General features: G+C 33.8%; 1 protein-coding gene across 1 annotated transcript; it reads left to right on the top strand.

Annotated features, from left to right (window-relative positions):
- Nucleotides 1–15,661: 15,661 nt before the first annotated feature.
- On the top strand, nucleotides 15,662–16,399 carry LOC103496008 (glutaredoxin-C9-like). Its single transcript, XM_008457724.3, has one exon. It carries the CDS (start codon nucleotides 15,728–15,730, stop codon nucleotides 16,172–16,174), a length of 447 nt encoding a protein of 148 aa, XP_008455946.1. The 5' UTR covers nucleotides 15,662–15,727; the 3' UTR covers nucleotides 16,175–16,399.
- Nucleotides 16,400–18,291: the final 1,892 nt, after the last annotated feature.

The following is an 18,291-nucleotide window of genomic DNA, read 5'->3' on the forward strand; positions in this document are numbered from 1 at the left end:
GTGGGTTGGACAACAAATCTCAAAACCCTCTCTATAGTTACTTTCTTAAATCTATATATAATATATATATATATATATATATATATATATATATGTATTAGATATATCATCGTTAAATGAAAGCATGTCTCAGTCTTTACATGAGCTTAATTAGTTTAGTAATTTTATCCTCTCACATGAGCTTCTCTCTTTCCGCAAATCCGCCTTTCAGTACCTCCCATCCTCCTCCAACAAATTAGCATCCCAACTCCTTCTCAAAACAAATCCAATCTTTTCTCCACGGCCTCTCTTGATATCCAAACCACTAGTACGTACCACAAGAGACTTAACAATAACTTCCATAACACACACACCCTCTTCTTTCTGTGCCATACCTCACTTTAATCATTCTTTATATTTATTTAATCTCTCTAATTTATCCCAATCTCTTAAAACGTTTAGACACTTTTCTGCGTCTCTCACTTAAATCAACACGGCCTCTATACAGGCCAGGTCTTCTTAAATAATCTCCTTTTTCAAATTTTATTTTCTAAATGAACTTCTATATATTTTGGAAAGCGCAACCCCTTAAAAACTAACTTTAAATTTCACAAATTTTGAACAAAGGAAATTTGTTCTCTTACAAAACTCAACAACTAACATACAATAGCACAAAAACTTTGACAATAAGAGATCATGTTCTTTCTATACAAGAACTATTGTTTTCTCTATCTTGATAAGCTCAATTTTTTTATTACTTCAATTTGCTTTCATGTGATTTATAACTTGATTACAAATGATGGAAATTGTGTCTTTATATAATACTCCAGAGATATTGTATTCTTAAAAGATATATACAAAATAAATGTAATATATACACCATTCAATATTCATGTACGTGAACACTTACATATAGCTAAAAATGCATGTATCTAGAAGTGATCATTAAATTCATGTATCTAAGAAATGTATTATCCATTATGTATCTAGCTTAATTTATAATATACTTAACATGAACATAGTTTAACTAATAGGATATATCTACACTCTTCGTCAAGAGATTAAATATTCAAATCTTTCTCCCTCTAATTATTGTAAAAAAAAAATAAAGAGAGTGAAAAAAAGGATTTAAATAGACTTCTCACCGGAGTGTTGGCTCAAAACATTAGGGATTAGAGAAGACAAAGTCGAGAGAATTGGAGTTGTGAACTTCACTTATTGTTTGTATGGATCCTACTTCTTAAAAACATCAAATTTGCAACATTATCAACTTTTAATTCCTCAAGCTTCAAAGTTCACAACCCTCCTATACATCTAAACACTCTTAATCGACTATAAAGTTGAGGCAAAAAGTTACGAAGAATTACTAAAATCAAATACGTGGATGACATAGAAAATAAAGCTTGGGAAGAAAAACTTTTTGGAAGAAACGTGCCAATATCAACAAATTTAATATAGTCGTGTAGTTCAAGTCTCTCACAATTTTATATTTTTTATATATTTATATAAAAAGTTGAAATAATATCAAAATTAACTGCTAGTGTTAAAACTATTACTTTTCTTTAATCTAAATATTTTATATATTATTTTTACTAAACTATGAAGTATCTGCCAATAAATTTTTTTTTTTGGTAAAAGTTATAATTTACAGCATAAATTATGGTTTGAAAATAAAAAAAGGAACGGTATTGTTAGAAGTGGAAGTGGAAGTGGAAGTCAAATGAAACCTTCTTAGTTCTTACTCTTACCATTTACTTTTGAAGAAGAGAATATATGGTTCGGTGAGGGGAGAGAGAGTGAAAAAGGAGGCGTCATCCCACTCGGAATATTACGTCATATCGAACAAAACAAAAACATGATTAAGATGCGAACAAAACTGGGAAACAAAAAGGAAAAAAAAATGAGACAAATTAAAAATCAAAAGCACTGTTCCATTCGCGGCGGAATTGATGTTTGTATTCTTTTACGTGTTGATTTTCTCTCTCTCTCTCTCTCTCTCTCTCTCTCTCTCTCTCTCTCTCTAAATTATTGAGAAATTAACTAAATTAAGAAATTGGGTAAAAATAACATAAAATATATAATAGGCATTCCTAATTGTCCTCATTTCCAGCCCTTTTCCATTAAACTTAAATTTAATGATCTTTGCCTCGTGGTCCTTTTTTTGAATCTCTTTACTTTAAAATTTAAATTTTAAAACACCATTGCTTCCCCCATCTTTTGCTCTTTTGAATATTTCCAATTTCAACCTGGACGGTGGAACCAACGTGCTTCTGACTTTTCCACCCTTAAATATGCTATCATTCATTCTAAATCATACCTTCATCACTTTTATGTTTTCCGTTTCTTTTTTTTCTAAACAAATACTTAACTTTATGCAACCATATTAAATAATTCTATTTTTTATTTAAGTTCTTACATTTCATGGGGAAAAAAAATCCATAAATACACTCTATTTTAACTTCAAATACTAACCTCTCATACTTCATACTTAACTTCCAGAGATTCTTCATACTTCATATCACTCAAAGTCTCAAATCTTATACCTTAAATAAAGATTTGTGTTATAATAAAATGACAATTTTGATCCCTTACAAACGAAGTAAAAATGAAAAGTTAAGAGGAATCAAACTAATTATTTTTTCTAAATTTTAAGGACTAAAATGACCAGTAGTACTCAAACTGATATGAAATCGAAGATAAAAATATGAAACTAAAACTAAATATTTAGAAAATTAAAAGATAAAAAAAAAAAGATAATCAAATAGTAAAAATTACACAGATAAAAATAGTATTTAAACTAATTTTACTTTTACAAGAATAAAACTTTTAACCCGATTCTCGTGAGATTAATACGCAATTCTGTGAAAAATAGAAGAATTATCATTTTGCTATTTAACTCTTAATTTTAACTTGATGTGTTATTCTGCGATATAAATTTTTTTTCAAAGTAATAAATGTGCATTAATTTATTTGTATATTTTAGTATTTGAGGAGTAGACTTGATTTGGCATTTGGCTTTTGGAGATTAGTTGTATGGCATATTGGGCTATGATTAATTTGAATGGAATTTGACATCACATTTCATCATACCTATATTATATGATCAAGTGTGTTTTCCATTTTCTCTAGGTGGCACCAAATAGACAATTATTCCTCATATCACAATCTTTTTCCTATCTCATTTCATTGACTACTTCCTCGTTTTGGGGGTCTTTGACAACAAATGAGAATGCTACATCACATATATTATATATATACTCTCCCATTCTAAAATTTGAATCTTTCTAATTGTCATGCTTTATGTCATCTCACAAATATTATATACCCAATTTAAACTTATCCATTCCATTATTAATAGTAACTCTAAATTAATTAGGATAGTAAAAAAGTTAAACTATTTCTTCTCTCATGTACAAACCTTCAGCTTTATATTTAATAAAACGTAAACCTTAATTTAAAATTTTATTAGATGTATACATAATAATTGAAAGTGGTAAAGTTTTACGAGTTTAGATAAAAGTTGTATTCTATCTTTAAAAAAACTGCATTTCCATTGACTTAGAGGTAATAATTAGAAAGATATGAGGTTGACAGAAGCTAAACTAACATATCGATCATAGATTTTGAAAACTTGTATGTTGTCTAACACATATCAGTTACAATATTTTAAAGAACGTCAAATATAAATACAAAACAAAGGCAAGAGAGAACAAATACATAATGTACAATTTGTTAACCAAGTTTGGTGAAATACCTATCGACATACAACAATTGGGGGTAGTATATAACCTAGGCAAGGATAATATATTGTTAAGTAATTACAACATTACTTATTTGTAATGAAACGAAAATATATACAATGACACCCAAAGAGCTCAAATTTTAAAATAGGTACTTTGCCTCTCCTAAATATGAGACTAATCTCTCTTGAACAATCTTGGGGCTCCCCTTAAGAGTGTGTGTATTAGTGAAAAGGTACTTTATGTTGCACTTACGTATGAGACTGCATCTTTAGGACTTTTATCTTTTCCACATCAAATAAAGAGGACCCCACTCGTAAAACTTACATTCGCCCTAATTCAAGAATTTACTTTCATGTTGTAGAAAGATCATTTAATACGATGATCTCAAGTATGTCTCAAGATCTACAACACATAATTAATCTCCACAATAAAATTGACATATACTTGTCAATATTGTAGAATCCACGAGATCACAACAACTTCAATAATTATTTTCTTTCTCAAAACGGCCAATGCTAGAAAAATACCATCAATCTTTTAAATATGCATCGTGGAAAGACTACGTATACCGTAAACTCTAGCTTTATTCTACGTATACTGTAAACCCTAGCTTTATTGCTATCTCTTTATTTAAAGTATTTTTGTTGAAGTTTATTGATATTATAGTTATGTCACTTGATAGTGGTAAGATTAGTTAAGTGTTAAAGGAGGAAGAGAGCATTTTTTTTTTTTATCAAGGATTATAGTAAAAAGCCTAAGGGTGTGTTAGGGCCTCAGTTTTAGGGGGAAAAAGAAAAAGATTTTGGGCCAAACCTTTGTGTAAAACGGGGATTAGGGTTATCTTAATCCCCATTACCCTATATTTCTCTACCCCTCATTCCGTCGTACACCCTTCGTAACCCTAGCGATCTGCCGGCTAAAATCTCCGTTTTCTTCTCCATTTCCGTTCCTTTTTCTTCCCTTGCCCTTTGATTATCTTCACCCTTTCCCTCCAATTATCTTCACCTTTTCTTATCTCTTCTCCTTCTGCTTCAGTCTTAAGCAAAAGAAAACATTTTTCTCCATTTTTCGAAGCATCAGGTCGTGTTGTTCGTCTTCGACTCACATTCTACTCTCTCTGATTCTTTTGTCCATGCCCTTGAATCCCATTTTTGTTTTACGATGGCTGCGTTTCGATGCTGCCTCCAAAACGGTTCGATCAATATCCATCTTCTATTTCGTTGACCGATTTCGATACATGTCGTTATCTCCGAAACGTTTCCCATCCTCTCTCCATCCATACGTTTGGTCTTCCGATGAACCCTTGCCGCTTCCCATCCCTTGTCAATCCTAAAATTAGTTTATTGCACTTTTCTTTCCACTGAATGGCCATTAGGGTGACAGATGCTATACTGAAATGGTGAAAGGAAGCAAAGTAGGGGCATGGCAGGGGTCATCGGTCTACACTGAAGGTATGATCAGCTTATGAGGAGTAAATTGGTGGTGTCTCTGATTTTTATTTCATATTTGTTTATTGTTTGGGTCCAATATACAATTTTTTACCCATTGCCAATGATGAGTTTAATGTTGGGCACTATATGATATGATTCGATTATTGTGTTCTGCAAAAAAAAATTTCGTTTGATTTGCCTCCCTATGTGATAAAGTGTGTCTTGCATCCCCGTTTCCATTTTATAAACCTTGCATCTGAAGAACCTTTTTTCGTATGGTTATGAACCTTGTTACACTCGATTTTAATGCTCCCATGTATGGATTTTTTTTAGGTCTTCCATTTTCATGGTTGCATTCACTTGTTGTTACGTGTCTTCTGGTTTGTGATTGAATTCTGTATTCATTGCCATTCTGTTTTGAAGATGTGTATGTCATGCCTACTGTGTACTTGTGTTGAAAAATATGACCATGGCTACTTTCTTCAAGTTTGACTGTAACTTCTATTCAATTGTCACCCTCGTTTGTCAAATTCTCTATTTTATGGGATTCACTTTCATCTCTAATATGCTTGCTGCGCTATTTATTACTATTTTCCCTTTACTATATATTTGGCCCTTCCCCTTCTTGCATTCCATTCCCGACTGTGTTCCATATTTGGTCTATTTTCATTGCTCTTTGGTATGTGCATCAAAATTTTCCCTTCTTATTTGTTTTTCACAATATATAATCTGCAATGGCTACTCTGTTTTCTCCCTATTCGTATCCATCTCATTCTGTCAAATTTTGCTGTTTTATTTTTGTCTATTACACCATAATTTTTTATGTCTAAAATGCTCACTAACCATGTAAAGCATCCCATTTCTCACAATTGTTATGTATGTCTCCTATGCTCAAACACATCATGTTAATTTTGTAACGACCCAACTCCTTATACTAAGTCGAAACCATTACTAATTTAAAAGATAAATAAAATTTATAAAATTAAGATAAAAAAAAATAAAACAAAACCTAAAAATTTTCATTTAAAAGCATAAACAAATATGATTAGGGATAAGTATAAAAATAAAATCCTAACTCGGGCCTATCTAATTTTAAAGAAATAAAATAACAAATAAAGAATAAAATAAAATGCAAACATCAAAATTTGGACTATGACATAAAGCAGAAGCAAAAGATCCCTATGGCTTGCCACGATTACTTATGGTTGCTTGCCAGTTTGCCTTTGCTCTTACCTCTGCCCCTGCCTGAAAAAATAGAGATGGAAAGAGTGAGCATAAAATTCTCAGTAAGGGATCCACTACTAGTCCCGCTAGGTGCCTGTTAACTTCCTATTAGAGTCCTAAAAGTGGTACCCAAGAACTGGCACGTTCCCGAACACGTGCAACATGTGATCCTGGAGGAACATAACTGGTCTTCGGTGATCCCAAAGGAATGTCTAGGACAATCTGGTCTATAGTGTACCTGGAGGAAACACTAAGACAATTAGGCTACGAGCGATCCCGTCGAACCACTCGAATCATGTCTATGTCAATGCCAGACTGGTGGTCCCGTCGGACTGCGCAGTCCTAAAAAGTTGGTGATCCCAAAGGATACCCATACAGGTACGACTCTAATAGGATAAGGTAACATACACCCTAACCATAACATGCACGTAACAAATCATCATCACATCATCAAGTCATATCATAACATCATGTCATATCATATCGCCATGTCATATCATATCATCATTAATTACCATGTCGTTAGGCAATCTAGTTATCAATGTGCACAACTAAAAATATATGCGACCTCTTAATTTCATTCGTAGGTCTAGTAGTAGAATCTCTTACCTGGAGATTTACTCAAACGAGTTCTAACAACAAAATCACGCTTTCCAAGCAGCGAAGTCCTAAATTGTTAGAAAACACTTACCCGAAGTCGATGTTGCAACGCTTAACCATCAAATGACCAAGGACCTAAGAATCCAGTTGAAATAACTTACTCGAGGTCGAGGTTGCAACGCTTGAGCCCTTAACTGAAGAAATCCCACGCTCCAAAATCACTTGGTCCAAACTGTCCTTTAAGAAAAATAATTTAATTTAACCCAAAATTAAATTATTTAAGATCCAAAAATTTTAAATCTTAGTTCGGTATTCCAAAACCCAATCAAAGCTTACCAAAACAGGTGAAAAAGGACCCAAAACAGGCTGGTGGCTCACAATTAGCTGGACGACTCGACTGGGAAGGTGCGAGTGCAGGCTCGACTGGGAAGGCGCAGACGTAGGCTTCGATTCGGGCGGGTCGGGTTCGATTTGCGGAGAAGAGACACGGGCCAGGTTCGGTTGTCCGGGTCGAAGGCACGTACGGCTCGGGTTGCGGAGAAGAGGCGTGGGTCACGTCCGGTTGCACGACGATGCATACACGATCGACGGGTTCGGAGCGGGTCGGCTACGCGACGATGGACCACCAGAGAAGGTTCGTTGACGGCGCTGTCACCCGGCGAACAACGGCGTTGTGTGGATGGGTCAATTCGAGCGACGCAGCTGGACTTGCAATGGCAGCTAACGGAAAGCTTGGGCGGACGGCTGCGATCCACTCCCGACGACGATCGAGCGAATAAGGCGGCGAGGACAGAATGGTCCGCGGCTAGCTTCGGCTTGATTGCATCGGACGACTGGATGATCGAGGCGACGGTGCAGCGAAAAGGGTGGCGGGTCGCGGCGGCCGACGGTGAGAAACAAGGTGGTGGCGGCGGGTTAGGGTTAGGGTTTTTTTCTCCTTCTTGGTGAAGAAGATGATGGAGCATTAAATGCTTACATCCTAAAACCCAATTTAAATAAAAATAATTCCTTTTATTTTTATTTTACTTTATTCTCATTCCCCAAAATCTTCACACTCTCTCTCTTCATTTAAAACTCACCAAATCTCCCCTTTTTAAACCAAATAAACTATCACCATTATCTTTAGCGAATAAATCAATTTTCTCTCTCTTCAACCCAATCACCTTTATCTTCAAACAAATATCTCTACAAATTTTATTATCCAAATAAAATAATTATATTATCCTCAAAACTTAATTAATTACACAACCAAAATATAATTAATCAAGTTTCCTCAAATCCATCCAATTATAACACAACTCCTAAGCACCACCACCATTAGATATTTTCTTAATGTCCAATAAAAATCAAATATTCATAAGTCAATTAATCCAAAACATCCAAAATTTCAATAATTACACTTAAGATAATTGAAACTAAATCATCCCAAATTTTTGGGGTGTTACAAATTTAACCCTTTTCTTCTGCCTTTTTTGGTTGTGTATTCATTTCTTTAGAACACACTATTATTTTTCACAATGTTTGCTTGTTATTTTGAATCATCCTTTGCTCTTTTCAACTATCCATTCCTCTCGGTTTGGTCACTGTTTTGTCACAATGGCTACTATTTTCTCACCATGTCTCTGCTGCCATTTTTAATGATCTCGATTTTCTGACTCTCTTTGCTTGGTCTGCTTCTTCATATGATGTTATCGAGTCCACCGCATAAAATTCTACCGCAAATGCATTCTTCTCGAATGGCTTTGCGGGAATTTCTTAACTCTGAGGCTACTTTATTTCCTCTTCATTATGTACTAACGGTTCTGTTATTTATTGGCGTTTTACATGTATTTCTAAGGTTCTCCTTGTAGTTAAGGTATGTTTAGTACACTTTTTTCATTGATTTTACATTACGTAACATATATGGCATGCATATGTAATGACTTGAAATTATTTGGGGTGTATTTTCAGGTTGTCGCACTTAAACAATTCGTAAACAAGGTACTACAACTATAAACCTCTTTCATTTATATAGTCCGTTGTTTGTGTGGTGTACATAATTGAATTTTGTAATAAATTCATTTCTTTCCTTAGTCTTACTGTTTGTTTATTATAAGGTTTGTATACATTATGTAAATTAATTGTTATTTGCTTACTATGTTATTTTGTTTCTATGTTCTATTATAATTTTGTTTATTAATTCATTTCCATAGTACACTGACCATCTCTTGGCTTTTGTAATGGCATTTACATTAATTATGTACTGTTTGAAGAAAAAATAATCTTGCGGTCACATGTAGTTTTTTGGAACTTTGTAACCCCCTAGACATAAAACTATTGTTTAGGATTTTTGACTTCCGATATAGAAAATAAACACACTAGGGAAACATAAATAAAGGTTGTGTGAATTTTTAGAACATGAATACGTTTTTTACACATTATGAAAAAGTGTTATAAAGTTAGGTCTTTTATATGATTTTTACATACAACTCGAACGCCTTTTATGATTCTTACTAAGTTACGTAAGTTCAATGGATAAGAAAATGAAATGAAAAGCTATTTTTGTTGCAAATGTGCATAGTACCTAAATATGGCTTTTTATAAGTCAAGTTAGCATATTTGAAACCAAAATTTTGACACATTGTGTCGTTAGCTTATTTTAAACCTACAAAATTCGTTAACTCACCAAACTGTTTTTACGCTTAAAAAAAAATCGCTATATAAAGTGTGCATCAAATTTCATTATTTTGAAAATGGATTTACAAGAATATGTCCCAACATTTTTTACATGGTTTTTTATACACCTAAAACCATGTTAGAAATGCACTTAGTTCATTTATATAATGCGTTTACCAAAAAACTTACACATTCTTACAACCTATTTTCAAGAAAAAATATTTACAAACGCACTTAGTTAATTGTATTCCAATTCCACATAATTAGTTTACAAAAATGGGTTTCCAAATATACTAATGAAATTTGCACAAACGTATTTTCAAAAAACTAGTAGAAACTCAATTACTTAATTTGTAAACATATTAATGAAACTCACTTACATAACTTAGAAACTTATTTTAACTTCGAAGATATTTCAAACATTTCAAAACCTAGATTGCTAGTAGGTCATTAGGTTAACAACATTCGAAATTAACGCGTTCTTAGGATTATTTTCCAATAGGGTGTCAATCTAGAATTTATAATTGACGAACACGAGTTGGCGTCTATTGTAAATGCGTTCATAGCATCCCAACGTCAGTTGTTACTAATGTTGGAGCTCTTGAAGAACAACACGAAGAGGATAACGCACATCCTGCATGAAACTAGGCATAGGATTAGACAGTTAGCTTATTTTCGCATGATTCATGGCTTAGACCTTGTGTGTCACCAAAGTACGAGAATGGATCGAAGATGTTTCACCATTCTGTCTCACCTATTGAGGACCATTGCTGGACTAACGTCAACGGAAGTCGTCGATGTTGAGGAGATGGTAGCAATGTTCCTTCACATTCTTGCGCATGACATGAAAAATTGTGTCATTCAACGAGAGTTCATGCGGTCGGATGAGACAATTTCCCGTCATTTCAACATGGTCTTGTTAGCCGTTATTCGACTTCATGAGGAGCTTTTGAAAAAACCATAACCAGTGCCTAGCGATTGCACAAATCAAAGATATAGGTGGTTTGAGGTACACATTTATCTCGAACTACGTACTTCCAACACAACGACGTTAGTTCTTCTAAAAAAATTTTAGTTATGTGTTGCATAATTTCCTAGGTGCATTAGATGGAACGTACATAAAAGTCAACGTTCCAGCAAGTGACCGGGCCAGGTATAGAACACGCAAGGGGGAGGTGACCACAAATGTACTTGGCGTGTGTGACACGAAAGGAGATTTTGTTTACGTACTTGCCGGTTGGGAAGGATCAGCTGTGGACTCACACATCCTCCGTGATGCCCTTTCAAGACCTAATGGCCTGAAGGTGCCCAAGGGTAACTAACAACGGCATTATACCTATGAATGCAATTTTGCAATTAACAGCTACGATATTTTAATCGTGCATTGTGATCACAGGCTATTACTACCTGGTTGATGTCGGGTACCCAAATGCAGAGGGTTTCCTGGCACCATACAGAGGCCAATGCTACCACTTGCAAGAATGGCGTGGCGCTGAAAATGCACCTTCAACGTCGAAAGAGTTCTTCAATATGAAGCATTCGTCTGCTCGTAATGTAATCGAAAGAGCATTCAGTGTCTTGAAGGGTTGATGTGCGATACTACGGGGAAAGGCATACTACCCTGTAGAAGTTCAATGTCACACAATACTCGCCTGTTGTCTCCTCCACAACCTTATCAATAGAGAGATGACAAACTTTGATATAGAAGACAACATAGATGAGGTTGATTCCACCCACGCGACTACTACCGCCGATGACATACATTACATAGAGACGTCCAATGAGTGGAGTCAATGGAGGGACGACCTTGCAGAGGAAATGTTTTCTGATTGGGAGTTGCGTAACCAGTAGAAAAATTAAATGTTCCCCGTTCATTTTCATACTTAAGTAGTGATTGCACTGTATTTTGTCATAGTTTTTGGAATATGATTATTTTGAATGTATTGGTTATGCAAGTAAATTACTGCCAAACTGTTTTTCAGTAGGAGTTGACTGTACTATGAAACTAATCATATGTATGTTATCTAATCATAGGGATATTAATGACTAATATGTTTGCGTTTGACTTCTAGCATGACAAGTTCATCGAGACTACCTAAACACAGTTGGACTAAAGAGGAAGAGGCAGGCCTCGTGGAGTTGGTTAATGCTGGTGGGTGGAGGTCCGACAACGGGACCTTTCGCCTCAGGTACTTAAATCAGCTGGCGAGAATGATGGCCTTCAAGATCCCAGGTTGTAATATCCATGCTTCAACGATCGATAGTCGAATCAAATTGATGAAGAGAATGTTCCATGCACTTGTGGAGATGTGTGACCCAATGTGTAGTGGTTTTCGATGGAATGATGAAAAAAAATGTATCGTCGCAGAGAAAGAAGTCTACGACGATTGGGGTCAAGGTGCGTTACTAGTCATTTGAACACTTACTGTACTATATTTCAATAAATGGACTAACAATTTATTATTGCACTTATACAGAGTCATCTGGCGGCGAAGGGCCTCCTTAATAAGTCGTTTCTCCACTATGACGAACAGTCGCACGTGTTTGGCAAAGATCATGCAACAAGAGGTTGGGCCGAGAGTTTTGCGGATGTTGGGTCAAAGGATCCTGCTGGGTATGACGCATTTGCCGCTGACGCTGCGCCAGATACGAACTTCCCGCCAATGTACAGTCAGAGATTGAACATGTCGCCTGATGATTTGATGGGAACAAGAACCGCTCGGGTCAGTGAACGTAGGAATGTTTCAAGCGGGTCTAAGCGGAAACGTGCAGGACATGTCATAGATAGTGGGGATATAGTTCGCACTGGGATTGAGTACGGAAATGAACAACTGAATCGCATTGCTGAATGACATGTCCTACAACGTCAAGATGCAAGCCAAACACGTCAAGAGGTTGTTCACAGTTGGAGGTCATTATGCTTAGTGTCATTACATGTCATGTGTCATTTCCTTCTACAGGCAACACCTTTGTACTTACAACCCTTAATGACCATGTTATTGCATTTGGTGGATTTTGTAATTTACAGAAGTGAAAATTTTAATGGGGTCTTTTAAAAAATATAACAAAGCGGCAAAATATTTACATTGTATAGAACAATTTTAAAAAAAAAATTCATAATGAAAAATACCAAAAAGCCCCGTCAACAACGTGCATAATATATTTGGTGGAACACGCGTAATATATTTTGTACACAATCGTTTAGATTTGGTCGTTTAGATTTGGCTATTTATTTTTTCAATTCTATCATTTAATTTGGTTACACGATCATTTAATTGGGTTACATGATCGTTTAAATTTGGTCGTTTAGATTCATGATCGGCCAAATCTAAATAATTTTTTTTTCCAAAATCTGGTACACGATCGTTTAGATTTGTTTACATGATTGTTTACTTTTTTCAAGATTACTTGGTACACAGTCGTTTAGATTTGGCTAAATAATTTTTTTTAATTCTTTTGGAACGATTTTTTTAAAGATTCTTTTTATACATGATGTTTTAGATTTGGTTACCCTAAATCTAAACGATGTAAAAAGGAGGAGGAAAAGAAAAAGATGATGCACGCAACAAAAAAAAAAAAGAAAAAGAAAAAAAGACGATAGAAAAAAATCTGATTTGGTTACCCAAATCTAAACGACATGGAAAAAGAGAAGGAAAAAAAGAAAGACGATGCACGGAACGAAAAAAAGAGAAAAAGAAGAAAGATGATAAAAAAAATCAGATTTGGGACGTAAAAAAAGAAGAGGAAAAAAGAATGACGATTCGCAGCAGAAAAAAAAAGAACATGGAGAAAAAAGATGGAAGTTTATTAATTTTAAGTTTATATTTTCGAATTGACACGATTCATTTATAAAATAAATTAAAATTTAAAATTTTGGCCTCGGATTTACCTACACAATATCAACATACCTCTACCACGACAGTGCACTCAGAATTCGTGTTTAAAAGTGATTTTATAAGTATATATGGTTTTCAAATGTACTTAAGATTAAAGGAATAAGTTGAGGAGGGACACATGCCCGTGGCTCCAACGTAGCTCGGCAACTTATTATCTCTTACTATAAAAAAAAATACTATTTTGTACTCTTCAATTATCTACAAGTTTTTATTATTTCAAAACCTAAAAGCTCCTTAAGACTAATAGAATCAATTCATGATAGCTATCTAACCGTGTTACAAATTTTCTTAATCGTCACCGATGAGTATAAAATAAAATAAAGTTAAAATATAAGTCTAACTTACCCTGTTAGCTCAAATGATTGATTAAGAAAAAGAATACTATGTGAATAAAAAAATAGATTTAAAAATAACTTAAAAACATCAAATCGATAATTTGAAGTGATGGGGGCGCGCAAAGTAAAAGGAGTTTTTGGGAGAGATCAATGTTAGATGCACATGGTTGGAAGCAAAATGAATATGGATTTAAGTAGGAGTGGAAAGTGTGGGTCGGCAAGAAGTGTGTTGAAAGAAAGCACGAGGAAACCGTTGGAAGCGTGGCGAAAAGACACGAGGGCTAAACAAAAATTGAGGCTGCAAAGAGCAAATCAAAATCAAAATTCATTGCAACTTGGAAATTCGAAGAGGCGCGTACGGTGACGGAGACGGCGATGCGGCCGACTTTAATAAATGATCAAATTAAAAATTAATTGAAAAGAGTGGCGTCATAGTGAGGTCATACAGAACACGTATATCGTTATCCTTTTGACACGGCGGACAAAAATATTGGGGTGGGTGGCTGATGTTGCTCCGCCGACGACGACTACAGATGATAAACACGACCTCTTTGCCTTCCACGTGGCGGGCCCCTGCTCAATACTGACAACCCATCTCCTCATCTTCACGTTTTCTTGTCTTTTTCTCTTCCTCTCTTTAAATAAATAATAATAATAATATTAATAATAATGATGGTGGTTTAAAATATGATATTTCTCATGTGTGTTCCCTCGTTGGTTTGGAATCCTAGAGTTGCAAGTTAATGAAAGTTTGAGAAATATTTAAATGCATGAACAAAACAATGGAGTACGTAACAAAAATGAAACTCTAACGTGTGAAATCAATAGTGGGTAGAAAATAACGAAAACCAAATGAATTTTATATTACAAAATTGTTTTCAGAATAAAACTCCTTATAAGTCCTTCAAACAATCCTTTAACATGTTAGGAAGTTTGTTTTGAAATTATTCTGTCGTAAAATATTGTGTTCTACCGAATAATTTTTTATATTATTTAAATAAATCAAAGAAATTTGTTTGTTGTTGATCTAGAAGACAATATTCCTTAGGTAATTTCTTGTTAACCGCCGAGTCTCATTATTTTATTAGTCTTTGTTTTTCTTGTATCTTAAAATAATATAATATTCATTTTTAATTGAAAATGATAAATAAAAATTGAGGAAAACACGTTATCAAAGAGCCAAGAGTAACAGTGAAACTAACTAAAATGATAAGTTCTTGGGATTTATATAATATTTAATGCATAATTGTTTTTGAAGTAGGTAATATATACTTGAAACTTTTAATTTTATATCTAACAAGTCCCTAATAAATAATCAAACATGGCTTAAAATTATTTAAACTTTTAAGAGTTACTAATTAATGGTTTATGAATTACAAATTTTAAATTTGAAATTTAAATTAATTAGATTTGATAATTTACGAAGATATTGATACGATAAAAAAAATAAAAACTGAAAGGGTAAAGGTGTACATTCACACCAAAAAGAAGGTCGGAGAGTTGGGAATGGAGAGAGTAAGCAACAAGAAAAATAAATAATAATAATAAAAGTCAAAATGAAAATAGAAAAAGAAAAAAAAAAAAAAAAAAAGAAGCAAAAGAGACGTCAGACATACACATAACCAAACACAAGGAAAAAGGAAAAAAAAAAAAAAAAAAGAAGAAGAAAAGAAAAGAAAATAACGAGTCACAATAAACGTAATGTGGAGCCCACAGTAGGGAGACTCCGCGTAACCTTCCATTGTTGCCTAACTGCCGTTGACGCCCCACCCCCTTCCCCCTATCTTCTTCCATTTAATACCCTACCATTTTCCCAAATCCAATTTATTCCAAACGACACCTGTACTCTTTACAAATCTAAAATCATGCACCAAGCAATCCCTTACCGATCATGGCAATCGATTGACACAAAACAAACCACATTAGCAATGAGACCACCATGGGCCGGCAGCGTCGGTGGATCAGCATCCATGCCGTCCGAGGGTGGAGGAAGGAGACGGGACGTGGTTGCGTCAGTGTCGGAGAGTGCGGCGATAGTGTTTGCTAGAAGAGGATGCTGTATGAGCCATGTGGTAAAGCGTCTTCTATTAGGATTGGGGGCCAATCCGGCGGTGTATGAAGTGGATGAAGAACATGAATCTGGAGTGCTTAAGGAATTGGAGGCTTTTGCTAAATCTTCTAATGTTAATTTGCAATTGCCGGCTGTGTTTATTGGAGGAACCTTGTTTGGGGGTTTGGATAGAGTCATGGCTACTCATATTTCTGGGGATTTGGTTCCTATTTTGAAACAGGCTGGAGCTTTGTGGCTTTAATTTTTCTTTTTTCCTTATATCAATCCTCAATTTTCTTTTTATTATTTTTTCCTTTTATCAAACAGGGATGCTTTTTGTTTGCTATCAATTTTTGTTGTGCCATCTGTTTTCCTGTTTGTCAATGAGGGGATTCTTTTTTTTCTTGTTAGAGTTCGTAAATGGAATCGTTAACTATTGATGAAAACATTTGTTAATACTATATCAAATTGGTCTTTTCTTTTTTAATTTGTTTGTGCAGTCTTGTGAAGTCAATGTTTCTCGCATATTAAAAAGGTAAGCTTATGTTGTAGAAAAATTTAATTTAATTTGGAGAGAGTAAAAACAAAGAAAATTTAAATTGTACTTTTAATTGTTATTAAATAATATTTTGATGTTGTGTCACTCAGAGAGAGGGAAATGGAGGAAGAAAAAACTTGGAAACGCCAATTCAAATTTAAGTGGGAAAAATCATGGAAATTAACATTATAAGATAATTTTCTTTCATTAAAAAAAAAAAAAAAACCTAGGAATTTAAGAGTGAAATACACTTTTGGTAGATTGAAATGGTTAGTATGTTTGGTTGATAAAGATTTAGCTTTAATTAACCAATAATTGACGTAATGGTTAATTTTTTGATTATTATGATAATTTTGTTGATTGAATGCTTAAACTATCTCTTTTTCTTTTACTCTTATTTCATGGACAAAAGTTTATTGGATATGTTATAAATGAATTAATTAAGTATGTAATGAAAGAATGAGAATTCAGTATTTTCATGGATTTAAAATATGGGAGTTAACATGAGTTTCATGTATTCATTGTGAGTTATCGGTGTTGGGATATATATATATATATATATATATATATATATATATATATATATATATATATATATATATATATATATATATATATATAAATAGCGAGTGAAAATGAAAATTCTTGAATATTGAAACATAGAAACTTCAAATTAAATTAAAAATTATGAGTTATGTTTGATTTTAGTCACTTAGTAATTAATAAATTGCGTTAAATTTTACATCTGTTCTAATTTTTATCTTTATTTGAATTTATTTTTATTTTGGAGGGTTATTTACTAAGTTGTTAGCATATAAAAATTGCAATTTAGTCGATGACTTTTTTATCTCATTCCAAAAGATTCAGAAGTTCTCTACCATCTTTCTTTCCTTTGTTATTAAGATGAGCTACGAAGTATCCAAGAGGTTTCCAATATCTAAGTAGTTTAAGGCTTTATTGTTCTAACAGAGTTAGTCGTTGTACCCCATGCTATAATATGCTTGAAAGCCATGTAGAGCGAATATTCGTCTTCAAGACAATACTTATACGAAGCTACTTTGCAACTACAATTTGAGTATACAAAGGTTTTAAGGTTCTTTCAAGATTTGATTGTTTTCATATCTAAGCCTTATTAGATCATCTGGCTTAAGTGTATTTGTTTCCAATCGAGATGTAATTAGTTCTTTTGTCTACTCAATTCATATTATATTCAAAGTTTCTTTCAATAATGGATCTAAAACTATCCATTGAGAACCTATAAATAGGATTTGTTTTTGCATTGTTTAAAGCAAACAAGTGCGTGGAAGAAAGAATACACAACTTGAGTTCAATTCAAAATGAGAGTCAAGTTTTAAACTAAAAATACTGAGAAAATACATACTTAGTAATTGTTGTATCGGGAGTTAATAATAGAAAGAACAAGTATGGAAGCACATAAAAGCACAGAGAACACAACAAATTTTGGTAACCTAATTCGATGACACAACATCTACATCTTGGAGGTCTTAGACCCATGATAAGAGAGATTATATTGCTCGCACGATAATTGATCATTACAATGTTATGACTAACGGTACAACAGGCTAAACATGAACCAACGTGACTCAACAATCAGAACTATATATTGTACAAAAACAATAATCATAACATTAATAGGATTACTCCCTATTCATCATTGACCACTTGCAATCCTAGCCTCAAACATCCTTGAATAGCTAATCAATCTCTAATGTTCAGAATATTGTATTGTCCCACGTTAGTTCTTGAAAGTACATCATGAACTTTTACCACTCACAATAATATATATTCCAATAATGCAAAATCACGCAAGAACTCCAACA

Source organism: Cucumis melo, chromosome 11 (assembly GCF_025177605.1).
Source record: "Cucumis melo cultivar AY chromosome 11, USDA_Cmelo_AY_1.0, whole genome shotgun sequence".
Taxonomy (NCBI): Eukaryota; Viridiplantae; Streptophyta; class Magnoliopsida; order Cucurbitales; family Cucurbitaceae; genus Cucumis; species Cucumis melo.